This window comes from Pteronotus mesoamericanus, unplaced genomic scaffold (assembly GCF_021234165.1).
Source record: "Pteronotus mesoamericanus isolate MK-2021 breed Mesoamerican mustached bat unplaced genomic scaffold, CSHL_Meso_final scaffold_533, whole genome shotgun sequence".
NCBI lineage: Eukaryota > Metazoa > Chordata > Mammalia > Chiroptera > Mormoopidae > Pteronotus > Pteronotus mesoamericanus.
In genome coordinates, this window is record NW_026555320.1 from 383,004 (window position 1) to 397,213 (window position 14,210).

A 14,210-nucleotide genomic window follows, 5' to 3' on the forward strand; every position below is an offset into this window, starting at 1 on the left:
TCTTTTCCTCAAGGCTTTAAGTAGTAATTTTTGGTCTTTTTATGCTTTTGTTAATTGATTAGTTAAAACTTTTTTTCTAAATATTCAGTCAAGTATCTGTACTGACCAGAAGAGGAATTTCATCCTTTGCTTTCTATTAATTTCTGTGAACATGACACTTTAAAAGTGGCTTATAATTGGAGACTGACAAATTTGTGTTTTCTTCAAACAGATGAAAACTTTATTCTCAAACATGACAGAGCGTTCCTTTTGTCAATGGCAAATCGAGGGAAACATACCAATGGTTCCCAGTTTTTCATGTGAGTAGGCATAATTCAGAGATGAGCTTTTAAACAGAGAAGCGCTGTTCATGAGAAAGATGGTATAGTTAAACCAAATTTATTGCTAGGATTCTGTGAACTTGGATTTCATTTTTAATTTCTGATGTTATAGTAACTGGCACACTCTAGCAACCAATTCTGTGTTAAGCAAATATCCTGGATTTGAAGAACGATGCTTAAAAGACATAACTTGAAGATGTACATTATTTTCAAAATAGGCTGTCATCTTACAAAGAGACATTGGCAACTAATTTGGGGGCTTAGTTACCAAAGCTGGATTGGAATAGCAACTACTGATGAACATGTAAGGGTACTTACCAGATGTGCCCTTGCAGAGTTGCGTTTTCTTCTATTGTGTCTCTTTGAGCCAATTTGAGAGAGAGAGCATTATTTTCTGATATTGTATGGAAATAAGTAATTTGCTCTAAAGCCAGTATTTTAAAAAACTCAAACTTTATGAGATCTCTATGCATGATTTAATTAGCTCAATGTTGTCATTTCCACCAAAATTTATGAGATTATCACTCTGGAAACTTCAGCATGCTAAATTTGCTCTTTAAGAAACAAACACCTTTATATATATGTGCATGCACAGCCTGAACCTTACTACTTATTTCTTGTCTGAAAGACCTTCGGCACACTTTTAATTTTATCCTTAACTACAGCTATTCCAAAACCCTGTTTTTATATAATCCTCTGATGTAAAATATGAAAGATAACTGTCTAGCTGGAAGTTTCATGCTTTAGATTGTGAGTAAATCTCAACAGTTGTGCTATGTATATTGGAGAAAAAGTTTTATTGGGGGGTCATCTTTCTAAATGGATGAGTATGAATGGCGCTTCCCTGTCTTTAAAGGAGTTCATATATAATAAGTCTCACATTTTTAATTTGTCTGAAAAATATATTTCCAACATGACCTGATAAAGTTCAGATAAGGGGCATTCTGTTCCTAAGAATGTCCTAAAAATGGAAAGCTGAGAGAAGGTGATGATACTTGGAGTGGTACAGAGAAAAAGAAAGATCTTAAGCAGAGAATACTAGTTATTACATTTCTTTATATTTTTCTATTCTTAACCTTCTTTGGGGCCAAAAAAAAAAAAAACAACTTGTGTGATATATTTTGAAAAACTTCTTATATGGTAGTTAAATATAGAAGCTGTTTGCTCTTTGAGTTTTCCCATTTCCATTTTTAAGCTTATCTGAACTGAATGTGATAAACTAATGATTCATTGGTCAAGAAGCTACTATCTGAGGGCTCTAAAGTTTCTTTTAGATTTCTTTTTTTTTTTTAATATAAGTACATGTAAAATTTGATTTATCAGGTAGCAGCAGCTTCTTCTCATTGTTATTTACTGATTAGCTTGTTTATAAAATGTTAGAGTTACAACTGGTACACCTACATACATTAATTAAAATCCAGTAAATGAGATTCTCCCTTCAAAAAATTTAGAGTGTCTTGTTTCTGTGTTATTTAGCACTTGTTTAAGTCTTTTCTAGGAATGTTCAGTGTCAAAACAAAATTAAGGCCATTACTTAATTTTACATTAGACTGCTATTTTTGACAAGGAATGCCAAATGGAAATTTTAACTTTAGTAAATTAAGATTAAATATTTTAAGCTTGTTTTCATAAATAACTGTAGATGGCATTAAAATCACTGTGAACTTGTGATTGAAAGAAAATTTTCTACTTGTGGTTTGAAATTTAATTCTGGAAATGAGTTTCCAGTTAAAAGCAATCTTGGAAGTAATAGAATGCTTTTGCACACTCAAAAAAAAAAAAAATCCCAATCTCTCTCTTTTTTTTAATGAATGTGCTTTTTAATGCTGGCTAAAAGTACCAGTCCCCCTTGGGTTGCAGTGTAAAAATCAGGCCAACAGTCACCTTTCTAAACGAAACGCTTCCTTGCTTTTATAGAAAGGATAGTAAAATGGAGGGGTTTTTTTTTTCCATAAAAGAAAAATCTTTGAAAATCCATGCTTTGCAAATCCTTTTGGAGTCGGAAGTAGTAAAAAAGTAAAATGTGCTGTCTTCAGGTTTTGTATGCGATCACAGGTAATGGCTCTAGAGGTTGAGGTTTGGGGCCGACGGTCACAGAGCTGTTGCCTGATGGCTCCCTGCCCTTCACCTTCCCGCACAGCTCCTTCCGTGGCACCTTGAGCAGCAGTTCTGGAAAAAGAAGGGTAGTGTCCGAAGGGATGGTGAAATGCCAAGAACTGTCCTCATAGTTCCTGTTTATAAGCTTAAGAAGGACTTTCAATCTGGTCTTGCAAAATTGGATTCGTAGTTTATGTTCTAAATCTGTTATTTTGCAATTCCGAGGGAGTAAATTTAATGCTATTAGTATGGGTATTTTCAAAATGTTCCTCAAGGATTCTTGTGGTTTGTGCAGTAACTATTGTCTTCATGACTTATCACATTTAAAACTTCCCCTTCCTATGCCTACAGCATTTTTATTACACATAATTTTGCATGTAGTTACATATATGATGAAAATTGGCTTTTCTTCTATGAAGCTATTTGTGATTTTTGCAATAACTGCCTATATCTACTATTGTATTAGTTACAATGATTTTGTTTTAGGGGGTCTAAATAGAAGAAAACCCATTCTTTTTGGACTAGTACTGCTCAAGAAACATGAGAGAAGTGATATATGGCACAATCCCCATGAATCGCTGAGGAAATAATGGCTCATGTTGAGGTATTTTTGAAGGAATTCAAAGAACAGGGACCAAAGTAGTAACCAAGTTAACTCAGTATTTAGTCATGTTGTCCTTTTTATTATTTATGTTTTAAGCCAAAGATTAGGAAAAACCACAATAAAAGCTATAGAACTACAAAGTCTTTGAGTGGAAAGGATTTAGAGATCTAGTCCTTTTCATTCTGTAGATAATGCTAAATAAAGAAGAAAAACCATATAAAGTCCAGGTTATATAGAAATTTTATTCATAATCTAGAAAAAAATGATAGCCAGAAAGAGAATGCTGCACCTTGTAAACTACAAAATATTATTGACCACTCTGCTCTGAATTTATTTTAGTTAGGCATTAGAAGCATCAGACATTCCTGGAAAATAAAATAGGTATGTTGCAAAGTAGTAATCTTTCAAAGATAAAGTAAGCATTTCAGAGCGGAAATGTGGACATAAAAAGAAGAAAGTTTTGTAGGTTGATGCTATGTTTCTGAATGTGGGGAATGATTTTTATGCAAACAGTCGTGCCTAAAGGAAACCATTGTCACTGCCTCGTTTTTAGCAGTCTGGAAGGTGCTGCCAAGAAGCTTCGGCTCATTGCACCTAGATCAGGGGACGCAGCAGCAGGCTCCCCATCCGCTGCAGCCAGGACTCAGGCGTGTGGCCATGGCCCTTGTCCCATGTGCTCTTACTCTGTGCAGGCCTTAAGTCACAGCCACGGAGTAGACCCACAGAGCTTTGGAGAAGTCTCTGTCGGCGGTCATGATAATTATAAAAAGATAAGAAAACAAGATAATACAGAAAAGTCAAACTTGACTTTAATCAAAAAGTGTTTGCATTGTAACAGTCTTTAAGTAGGACTATGGGAGGAAAACAAAAGAAGTTCTAGGATATGTTCTGTCATTTAAGAATCTCACGTGCAAGTGGCTTCTCACCTGAATGGGAGAGAAGTGCTGAACTTCAGAGCAGTGGAGCAAAGGGAGTTGGGCGGTCGGTTTTAAGGGGTTTACAAAGCTTGTTGACGTTTTGGGTAGCAAAAGTAGATTTGGGAAGAAATGCTAGTAAGTGGTAATAACCTGAGAAGTTCTAGCTTTTTCCTTCCATTGTTTTGGCTAATACCTTCGTATGTTAATTTCAAGATTTTTCATGAACAGAGATGTTCATGAAACTTAACCATAAGCCAAGTTCGGTGAATATCAAGTGTCATCCTTAATTCAGTCTTAGTATTATTTAGTATTTATGTGATATAGGCATCGGTGGATATTAGTGAACATGAGCGCTGAATTTTTGAAAGCTCTCCTATCTCGGTGACTTTTGGGACACATAAGTAGAGCACTGTGCCGTGGCGTGGTCGGTCTCTGTTGCCCTTACACAGCTTTGTTGCCGTGCAGCCTGCTGGTGCCGCCTCCATGGTGCTGTGATAGTCTCAGGGGTTGGGAGGAAAACACTGCACATGAAAGGGTCCGTTAGACAGAAATTGGTTACCTTTGTTTCCTTCCCATTAAATTAAAGCTTGTTTTTAAGTATTTTAATATTTAATATTTTCAAAACCCCCATAAAAAAATTTTGTCTGCTGTATATAATAAGGTTTTTGACCTGTGTAATAATAGGTATGTTTAAAGGTTGAGTTAGAATTGGTCAGGCAGTGTATATTCTTTGGGGAAAAAAAACAGCTGATGGGGAAAATCAGAGATTAGACAGGAAAAGAAAGTACTGTGTGTCGCCAAGGTTTGCTATACTCTTACACATTTATCTCTTGCCCTTTTCTCTTTTGAGAAAATACTTAAAATTCTAGTTATGGCTTTTTATTATTATTATTATTATTTTCAGTGACTTAACAGCTACAACGTGTACATGCCAATGAGCAGTAACTGTAGTCCGAACATGTGCCTGATACCTTCTGATAGCGGCCTGCTGTGCTGTGCAGCGGAAAAACAGTTGCACACGTGCAAGCACGCAAGGTTCTTCCGCTGAGGTGAATTAGTAAAAAAGTTCCCGGGGATTTTGTTTTGAATTCTCTCGACTCAGTTTTCTCAATTGGAGTCTTTGCTTTCCACTGGTGTGAACAGCTTCTGGGCACTCAAGATTTGTGTTTATGTATGTATTCAGGATACGTTACTCTCTTTCTGAGGAAGATGTTAGTTGACTTAGCCAGTTGTGAAGCAAAAGGTCATATTTTGTTAATAGGTATTAACACTCTAGTGTTACATTGTTAAGGATTTGGGCAGATTCCAACCTCAGCCACAATGCTTTTCCTAAGTGTAATTCATCTCTACATGCTTACTTACTTGAAAGAAAATTTAGAGCCCTCCATTTTAAAAAGCTTTCTTGCTTTGCATAAAACTTGAAAATATTTAATTTCAAAGTTATATTGATATTAAAACATAGATTCAGTCTTGTCTTAAAAGTGTATTACAATTTATTTCTTGCCATTTTTGTGTAAAATTTACAGAAAGAGTGTTACACCGTGCGCTCCAAAGGTAATGTCTCATTACTCTAAGGCTCTCTTTTTTTCTTTCTTTGCCTTTATCTCTTTAATCCTATTGTTATGTGCATTGAACAATTTTAAGAGAAAAAAAAACTCTGCTTGATCTGTATGACAGCAATACATGTAAAACAAGTGTGTTACTGTTCATGGTTAACCCTGGGAAGTGTGTTTTAATTTCAGTGGCTTGTTTCTACTAAGTTTCCACACATCTTCGGGGTGGGAGTGTTACATTGTATATAATGGGTTTAGATTTCATTTTAGTACAGGACTATTAAATTCTGTATAAGGACAAAAGCTTCTTTGATAATGGTATAAAAATGTTGGAGGTAACAGTGACACTTCAATTTCTAGAGTTGACAAGGTTTAAATGAGCCCTTGTTCATATACAGGGTGGACAAAAGTAGGTTTACTGTTGTGAATACATGAGTTGTTCTTGTATTATTTATTAATTATTATGGCATTTATTATTATTACTAACCTACTTTTGCCCACCCCTGTAATTTTAAAGCAGATTCAAAGATTAGAGGACCCTGGAAAATCAATGTCTTAAGTGACAGGAGACTATGAAAATACTGAAAGCTTTTATCATTTGAAATGTTCTTTGTGGTTCTTTCTCCTTCAGATGTTTTCACGAACATGAACAAATGATAGCCTCTGGCCTTCTTAAGGTCTGAACTTACTGAGCATATGCCATCACTGCATGGGGCCTTCCAGTTGTAGTTTTGAAAAATCAGTGCAATTCAGAGCTGGTGGAATGAGATCTCTTTGTCCATTTTAATAGAATTGAAGAGCTCGGACTGAGCACATCATTTCCCCCTGCCCTGTGTTGCCCCATTGGGCAACATCCTCTGTTTATCCACGTCCAGTGCCAGGAAGCCTGCTCTACTTCGGAATTTCTGCTTCTGGAACAGAGGCTGGGAATCCCAGGGGCCTTCTTTCATTAAGACCCTTTCGGTATTCTTAGTATGTAGTCTAACCCAGTTAAGGTATAAGTTGGCAGTGCTGCATCCTGAAATGCAGGTGTGAGTTGATGGACTTAATTACACCAGTTGAGGCACAGAGGGCCATCTGAAATTTGTCCTTGAAAGAATTGTTCCTGGCTTCGTTTGTTTTCCTCACTAAGCAGTAAAGGACCAAGTTCATTTGTCTTCAGTTTCCACTGGAGTTAAAAACAAAACTCAAATCTGTCATAAAGGTAGCTATTCCATCCTCACATTGAGTCTCAAGTAGTATGTTTGTACATCATGCAGTTAGCTAGAATATTTTCCTCTTACCATTGGCTCCAAAGGTTTGCCATAAGGTGTCTTTACAGCACTTTTATTAGCCAGGGTAGCAAATTGAATTGGGTTCCGTGTGTTTTAGATAAATCTGTAGGCTTTCCCCAGTATCACAGTTTGAGTGTCATGAGAGGAAGGATCAAGAGGAATAAACTAACCAACAAACTGCCCGTTTTCACTGCTGCACATTTGAGACTGAGCCTTTACATTGCAGAACATTGTTACCTTTACATTTTTTTTACCTCTTTGTATCCTTCATACAGTGGAATCACTGTCTAGAGTACAGACTGATGTCTTCCTATCTTTAGTGTGCCTTGGTTAAGTTTTATAATTGTGGGAAGCACATTTCTGGCTTAGAGATATTGACCAAGGTAGTTTCTGGATGCTAGTTTAGTGATTTAAGCATTAGTGTCTCACCAATTTACTAGATTTTCTTTTTTCCCCCCAAAATTTTTATTTATTGATTTTAGAGAAAGAGAAGGACAGAGAGAGAAAGAGAAACACCAATTTGTTATTCCACTTATTTGTGCATTCATTGGTTGATTCTCATATGTGCCCTGACTAGGATCAAACCCTCAATCTTGGTGTATCGGGACAATGCTCTAACCAACTGAGCAACCTGGCCAGGGCTCCCTCCCTTCGCTCCCTCCCTTCGCTCTGTCCCTTCCCTGCTTCCCTTCCTTTATTCCTTCTTTTCCTTCCCCCCTTCTGCCTCTTTTCATTCATTTTCATTATTACACTAGCTTGAATTACCACTTCTCAATCTTCTAAGGAAAATTTGAGATTAGTGGTTTTTAAAACTCAAGATTCTCTTTATAATTTTAGAACTACTTACGTTGACATTTTAATTTTTTGATGTAACAGTCTTACAGAATTGAATTTTTTAATATAAGTGTTAAGATTCTGTGTAGAATACAGATTTTTAGCATTGTTGTGATGAAGGTTAAATTGTAACTGGGAACTTCTAGTACAGTTGACTGCTTTAACATGGCCTTTGATATCCAGTGACCTTTCTCTCAAATATCTATTTCTTATTCTTAAAAACTAAGAGGTTTGTGGTATATACTTCTGAGTCTAGATGTATCTGCTTTTGATTTTTTTTTCTTGCTGCAATTCACAAGTGTGAAGATCTGTGAAAATGCTATGGGAAAACCAGCTTGGGTTCAAAATATCTTAACCAAATGTACCCGTGGGCTTCTCAAGAGTGACTCTCTGCCAGTTTGTGACTGTGGAAGAAGCCTGTTGAGCATTTTCTGGGCCATGGAAATTTGAAATGTCTATTCATGTTATCCATCATTATTGACTTTGCTGTCAGAAGTGCTGGCAGAGGGAAGGTTTGCTCCCTATTGCATTTTCAGAGTTGCTGTGAGTGGTGGCGGAGCCTCACCTTAGGGGAAGGCAGAGAGGCAGGAAATTCTGGAAACAGAATTCCTGAGGCCTAACTCCCGCCTGCCCGCCCGGAAGACACATGCTGACTCGGGGTGAGAAATAGGGGAAAGTCTCGTGCTCGCCTCGGCAGCGCACGCGCAGTAGGAGAACTCACTCAAGGGTGTGGGGCCCGTGCTGGCCACGCTTTCCTTTCCGTAGGGCAAGTGACAGGTGCTTTTTATCCCTGTTTACACGTGTCGAGTTTGTTTCTTTTTGTTGTTATTTTGGAATTGAGAGTAACTTTAATTTTAATGTCTATGCTGTGTATTTCAAACCCATTTCATATATTGGTATACATATATAATCTTCATATTGGAGAAATAGATATGGTTTTGTAATTCGTTATAATTTTGAGGTTTTTATCAGTAAAATGGCTACTCTTGCTGTTTTTAAGGTTTACATGTAAAAGTTTCCATGTATATCATGTTTAATTTTTTCCCCTGTCTTTTTATCTTTACCTCTTTGTTCTCTACATGGTCTGTGTTAAACCCTTCTGCTCTGTTCACCTGAACACCTGGCTTTTGCCATCTTCCTTGTGTTGACGTTCATAACACAGCACCACAAAACCTGCCCCGCACTTGGATGGGTAAGAGTTATGTTCTTATCACCTCGGGGAGGTGTTGCGGGGGGCTGTTCCCAGGCACACTGGACCTGGGTGAACCCTCAAGGGGGCGCTCTCGATCTCTGGGCGAATCTCATAGCCAGACTCTTCCTTAAGGATCCCTTGGTGCTGTGGTGTTGGACTCCATGGCTTTCGTGCCCCTGAAGGGGTCCTGGCCGGGGCCCGTGGATGGGCCTTTCAGCCACAGAGTAACCCTGCAGGGTGGGCTCTGAGCAGCAGGCACATTCTGTCCGAGGCCTCTTTACCATAAAATAATTAAGAACCATTGTTTTAAAGGCAGAAAACTAAGTCCCAGTTTGGGTAAATTTTTTTTCCCCCTTTTATGAAGGGGATCTCAAGGTCTAATTCCCTTCATACATCAGACACTGTGCTTTTATTTTCGAGTCTGTGGACATATCATTTATAACAGATGTTTTGATTCTTGATTATTGCTCGTGGCTTAATTATGAGCAAACCATTTCTTTCTTGAATTTGTATTATGACAGGGTTCATGTTGTCTTCGGACTAGTTATCTCCGGTTTTGAAGTCATCGAGCAAATTGAAAATCTGAAAACTGATGCTGCAAGCAGACCTTATGCAGATGTGCGCGTTATTGACTGTGGGGTTCTTGCCACGAAATCAACAAAAGATGGTAAGAGTTTGGGGAGGTAAAGGGAGCTAGCATACAGGTAACTGGTATTGAAGACTGTAACTTAAAGATGCCTCCTCGATTTCAGTGGTGGAAAAACCTCATACGAGTGGTACAGCAGTAGCCCTGAGACCTCTATGCCCTACCTTGTACCTGGTCCCTCAGCAAGTCTTACCAAATGTTATCTCTTCTTTTCACTTCCCCTGCTACCTGGTCCACAGCACCAGTATCTCTTACCTGGCTTTCTGCAGTAGCCTCATGAGTGTTCTTTTTGCCAGTCCTGACTCCTCTGCAATGTTTTCCCAGTGGCAGTAGCCTCCGAATTGGCCCCCTTTGCTTATATTCATGGCCTTCTACAGTTGGGCTTTCACCGCCACCAGAGTGGTCGCCTCCTAAGGCTCCCTTCTCAGTCTGCCAAAGCTGAAATCTGGACAGCCACCTGGCAGGCTGCCGGCGTCTCTGCTGTTTCTGACGTCTTCCCCATCATTCACTGTCTTCCAGCCGTGCTGACCGTGACTACTCAGACATGCCAAGTGCTCAGGGGCTTTGTGCTGGCTCTTTCCTCTGTCTGGGACACTCTTCATTCGGAAATCTGTCTGACCCCCTCCCTCACTCCCTCTACATCTCTGCTCAAATGGTACCCTAACTTACCCCTGACTCCCTAATCGCTCTACACTGCTTGCTTTTTTATTTTTTTTGCATTTATTATTTGTCATATTATGCAGTTACTTATTTTTTTATATGACCCCACTAGACTTCATAAAGGCAAGGGCTTTGTTGCCTCTTGGCTGATTATATAAACTTTTTTTCAAGCTGATAATACAAATTTTGTTTTTAGCTTGCTATACATAAAGCATGTCTTATAATATTTGACAATCACATTTTTTGCTCTGAAAGGTAGACACTCCAGTACTAATACTTTTGTTACTGTTTCTTAAAAGTTTTTGAGAAAAAAAGGAAGAAACCGACTCATTCAGAAGAATCGGATTCCTCTTCCAATTCCTCTTCCTCTTCAGAATCATCTTCAGAAAGTGAAATCGAACAGGAGAGAAGCAGGAGGAGGAAACATAAGAGGAGGCCAAAAGTTAAACATTCTAAGAAGAGACGAAAGGAAGCAAGCAGTTCAGAAGAGCCAAGGAATAAACATGTAGTGAGCCCGAAAGGGTAAGTGTGAAACCCTAGAATAGTCTTACCTTAAAAAAAAAACAAAAAAAAAAAACCTCCCTGGAATGGTGAAAATAAAGTATGTATAATTCTGTAAACTTAGCATTGCTTCTACCTATTGTTGAAAAAGGATAGCATTTTTTATGTAAATTGAAATCTGGCAAATCTAGGGTAGCACAGACATTTCATATCAAAGATCCCTGAAACTCTTTAAGAAAGTTAGGATTCATTTGACAATTTTCAGACTTTTAGTACTGTGGATTTTGACTTGAGTTGGTATTTTATATGTTCTCTTTGAGAAAACTGTATAAAGCTTTTGAGTGAGACTCGTAAGGTATCAGTAGTTTTGCTATTTAATAGCTAACTTGATGTGCTTTTATTATGAAATGCAAACATTACATATCTTAATTGATGACTTGGTATGTTCTTTCTAAGTCACTCTGAGAGAAGTGATACCAATGGAAAAAGGTCAGTCGATTCAAATGCTAAAAGGGAAAAGCCTGTGGTCCGCCCAGAAGAGATACCCCCAGTGCCTGAGAACCGGTTTTTACTGAGGAGAGATATGCCCCTTGTCACAGTCGAACCTGAACCGTAAGTAGGACGGCTAACCTGTGTTTGCGTGTCTGAGTGGTGGTTTCATCAGGTCATTGGGTCCCACACACACTCACTGAGCACGGCCCGCAGCCAAAGCGCTTTGAAAGGTAGCTGTGCAGATTCCAGATTAAAGAATGGCATGGGCCCTGCCTTTCAGAATTCACATTCTTCTTACAGGAAGGGCAGCGAGCACGTTGGTCCGGGGAGAAGTTCTTGTTGGAGGCCTGCAGAGGTTTCGTCACTAACCTTATTTACTTGGCTTTTCATTAGACATGACGTTTTAGTTGTCAGAACAAAGTTCGTTGAACTCTTTGGATCCAGTAGAGGAATAAAACACTTGTTACAATTTGAATAGTGTAAAATCAATTGTATGGAAGTTGGGGATAGAATTTAGTATCATAAGTGTGTTAACTGTTGTTAACTTCCTTGGTGATAACTCCTCTACTTTGGAAAAGCTAATGTATAGCTTTAGATTTGGTTCTCAAAAGATAGTATTTAATGTATTTTGTATATTAGATTCAAGTTTAGAATTATTAAAAGAAGTATTGTGTGAAGAGTAAACAGAAATATAATAATATTGCTGATGCAATGGATAAATTCCCTCTGAAAAGTTAGATTAAAGGTTGAGAAGTTTTGCAAATGTCCCTGTTCACAATCAGGTGTCTGCATAAGGTTATTATGTAGTTTATTAAATATTTTTAAGGTTGGAATTGTCTCATTTTATAAAGTTATTACAAAATTGGGTGTATCTTTGAATTAATATTTAAGATGCTGGCATTTTAATTAATAGCTTAAGATGCTGGTGTTTTCTTTTTTAAAAATTCTGGCTTGTGAATAAATTTTAGTGGGACCCTTCTTAAAAGACAAGATATCAAGTTCATTGATCAAATCCATTGGCTTTCAGAAAGTAGGAAACTTGAAAGGTCAATTCAGTGTCCTGTGACAGGGGTTGGCAAAACTATAGTCCATGGACCACAGTTGGCCTACTGCCTCTTTTTTTGTGTAGGCCATGAGCTGCAAACAGGTTTTATGTTTTTAAATGTTTGTGGAAAAAAATCAAAGGAAGAATAATATTCTGTGATACTAGAAATTATGTGAAATTCAGTGTTCATAAATAAAGTTTTACTGGGACACAGCAAAGTCATTTGTTTGTGACTTTCTTGTCCCGTTTCTGTACCACGGCAGAACTGAGTAGTGGCCGCAGAGTTTGGGGGTGAGGGGGGCGTCGTTGCTTCATACTCTGCTCGGAACGCTGCACATCCCAGTAATGCAGTTGCAGCTCTTCAGTGTTACAGGCGCCACACATGGTACCCATGAGGCCAAAAGATATTTTCAAAAACAAAGTATGTAAAACCTCATTACAGGTCATCATTACCAGATGAACAGCATTAACATGATCTATTTTGATAGGAAACACTATGGACCCTGATTGACTGAAATGTTATCCCCCCCCCATTTAAATCCTCTCATTAGGAGATGTGTAATACAAAAACAAAAAAAGATAATTCAGTTATTATATTTTAATTTAATAGTTGTGAAAATTTGGGGGTTCCCCCCACCTTGTTACACAAGTGCCTACATAATAGCCTTAATATATTGGCTTACAAATCCTAAAATACTCGTGGACTCTTTACAGAAAAAGTTTGCTGACCCCTGTTATCCGGTATTGTTTAAAGTAGTTCATACCACCGTCCTGCAGTTGTGATGGAACGCTGCTGCTAAGTTTATTTGGTCATGACTCTTCTTTGCTCACATCTCAGGAAGTTATTGTGTGCGGAATTATTTTAAGTCATAATTGGCGGGTAGTTGTGTCCTATAAAGAGAGCAGATTGATCTAGATTATTAGAATCTTTGAGGTTTTGATCAGGCGTTTGGGAGCTAGAATTCAGTGTGCTTTAAGAACCCAGCATATGCAAGGATAAGAAACACGGGTTGCCAGCCATGGGGAGCTTGCCACCTTGCTGACTTACCAACAGTTAAGCTCATTGTCACTCAAAGTTTGCTTAGCAGAAGCTGGGTTCCACACTTACTCTAGTTCATTTGTTCTCAGTTGCACTTTAGAGTAATTTAGCAAGCTTTAAAAAATACCAGTTTCTGGGCCATACAGCAAATCAAATCAGAGTGTTGTTGAGAGGGACAGGGTGGGGCAGCACTGGATCAGTATCTAAAAGGTTCCAGGTGGACTTTAATTCTTGCTGAACATCTGTAGGCAACCATTTGGTGTTCAGTACCTTTTTTTCTTCATGAGGAAAATAGGGCCAACAGTTGCCTACCAAGACTACCTAGTTATCTCACTGTGAGAATCAAGTGATGTCATGCGTATGACATGACTGAAAAAACTATAATGTAGTTATAGTTAGAATTACCTGGAGCCAGATTCCCAGACCCTTAGAAAGCCCTATATGATTGTTGTAAGTGTTGAGTTTCATTTGTTTCTGTGACCTTGAGCAAGATTTTAAATCACTTAAACGTAAAATTCTTCAACATGGAGATATAATAGTATCTACCCCCTAGTATTGTTATAAGAATTAAATGATCGAATGCCTTTAAAATGCTTATTAACAACAAGCAACAAACAATCTGAAAAGGAAATTAAGAAGCAATTCCATTTAAAATGATATCTGAAAGAATAAAATACTTAGAAATAAATCTAATCAAAGAGATGAAACACTTAAGGCAGTGAAAACTGCAGAATATTGTTGAAAGAAATTAAGGAAGACCCTAAGTAAGTGGAAAGATGTTTCATATTCATGGATAGGAATATCATAAAGATGTCAACACTTATAAACTGAACTGTGGATTTAGTGGAATCCCTATAAAATTCCAACAACCCTTCTGTAGAAATGGAAAAGTCAAAACCCAAATTCATATGAGGTGGCAGGGGGTCCTGAACAGCCAAAATAATCTTGAAAAAGCACAAAGTTGGGGAACTCATACTTCCTGATTTCAAAACTTACTACAAAGCTACAGTCATCAAAATATTGTGATACTGGCATT

At 37.9% G+C, this 14,210-nt stretch overlaps 1 protein-coding gene across 5 annotated transcripts in view; it reads left to right on the forward strand.

The window, feature by feature from the left end:
• Positions 1 to 14,210, forward strand: part of NKTR (natural killer cell triggering receptor) — a 44,476-nt gene that overhangs the window by 15,122 nt on the left and 15,144 nt on the right. For 2 of the 5 annotated variants that reach the window (XM_054594674.1, XM_054594676.1), the window contains 5 exons: positions 212 to 299; positions 8,762 to 8,791; positions 9,313 to 9,458; positions 10,397 to 10,619; positions 11,055 to 11,210. In XM_054594674.1, the coding sequence (XP_054450649.1) occupies positions 212 to 299; positions 8,762 to 8,791; positions 9,313 to 9,458; positions 10,397 to 10,619; positions 11,055 to 11,210 (643 nt within the window). Of the gene's footprint in view, positions 1 to 211; positions 300 to 5,481; positions 5,493 to 8,761; positions 8,792 to 9,312; positions 9,459 to 10,396; positions 10,620 to 11,054; positions 11,211 to 14,210 lie in introns of those variants that run through there. The other 3 variants (XM_054594675.1, XM_054594677.1, XM_054594679.1) reach the window with 3 other exon arrangements.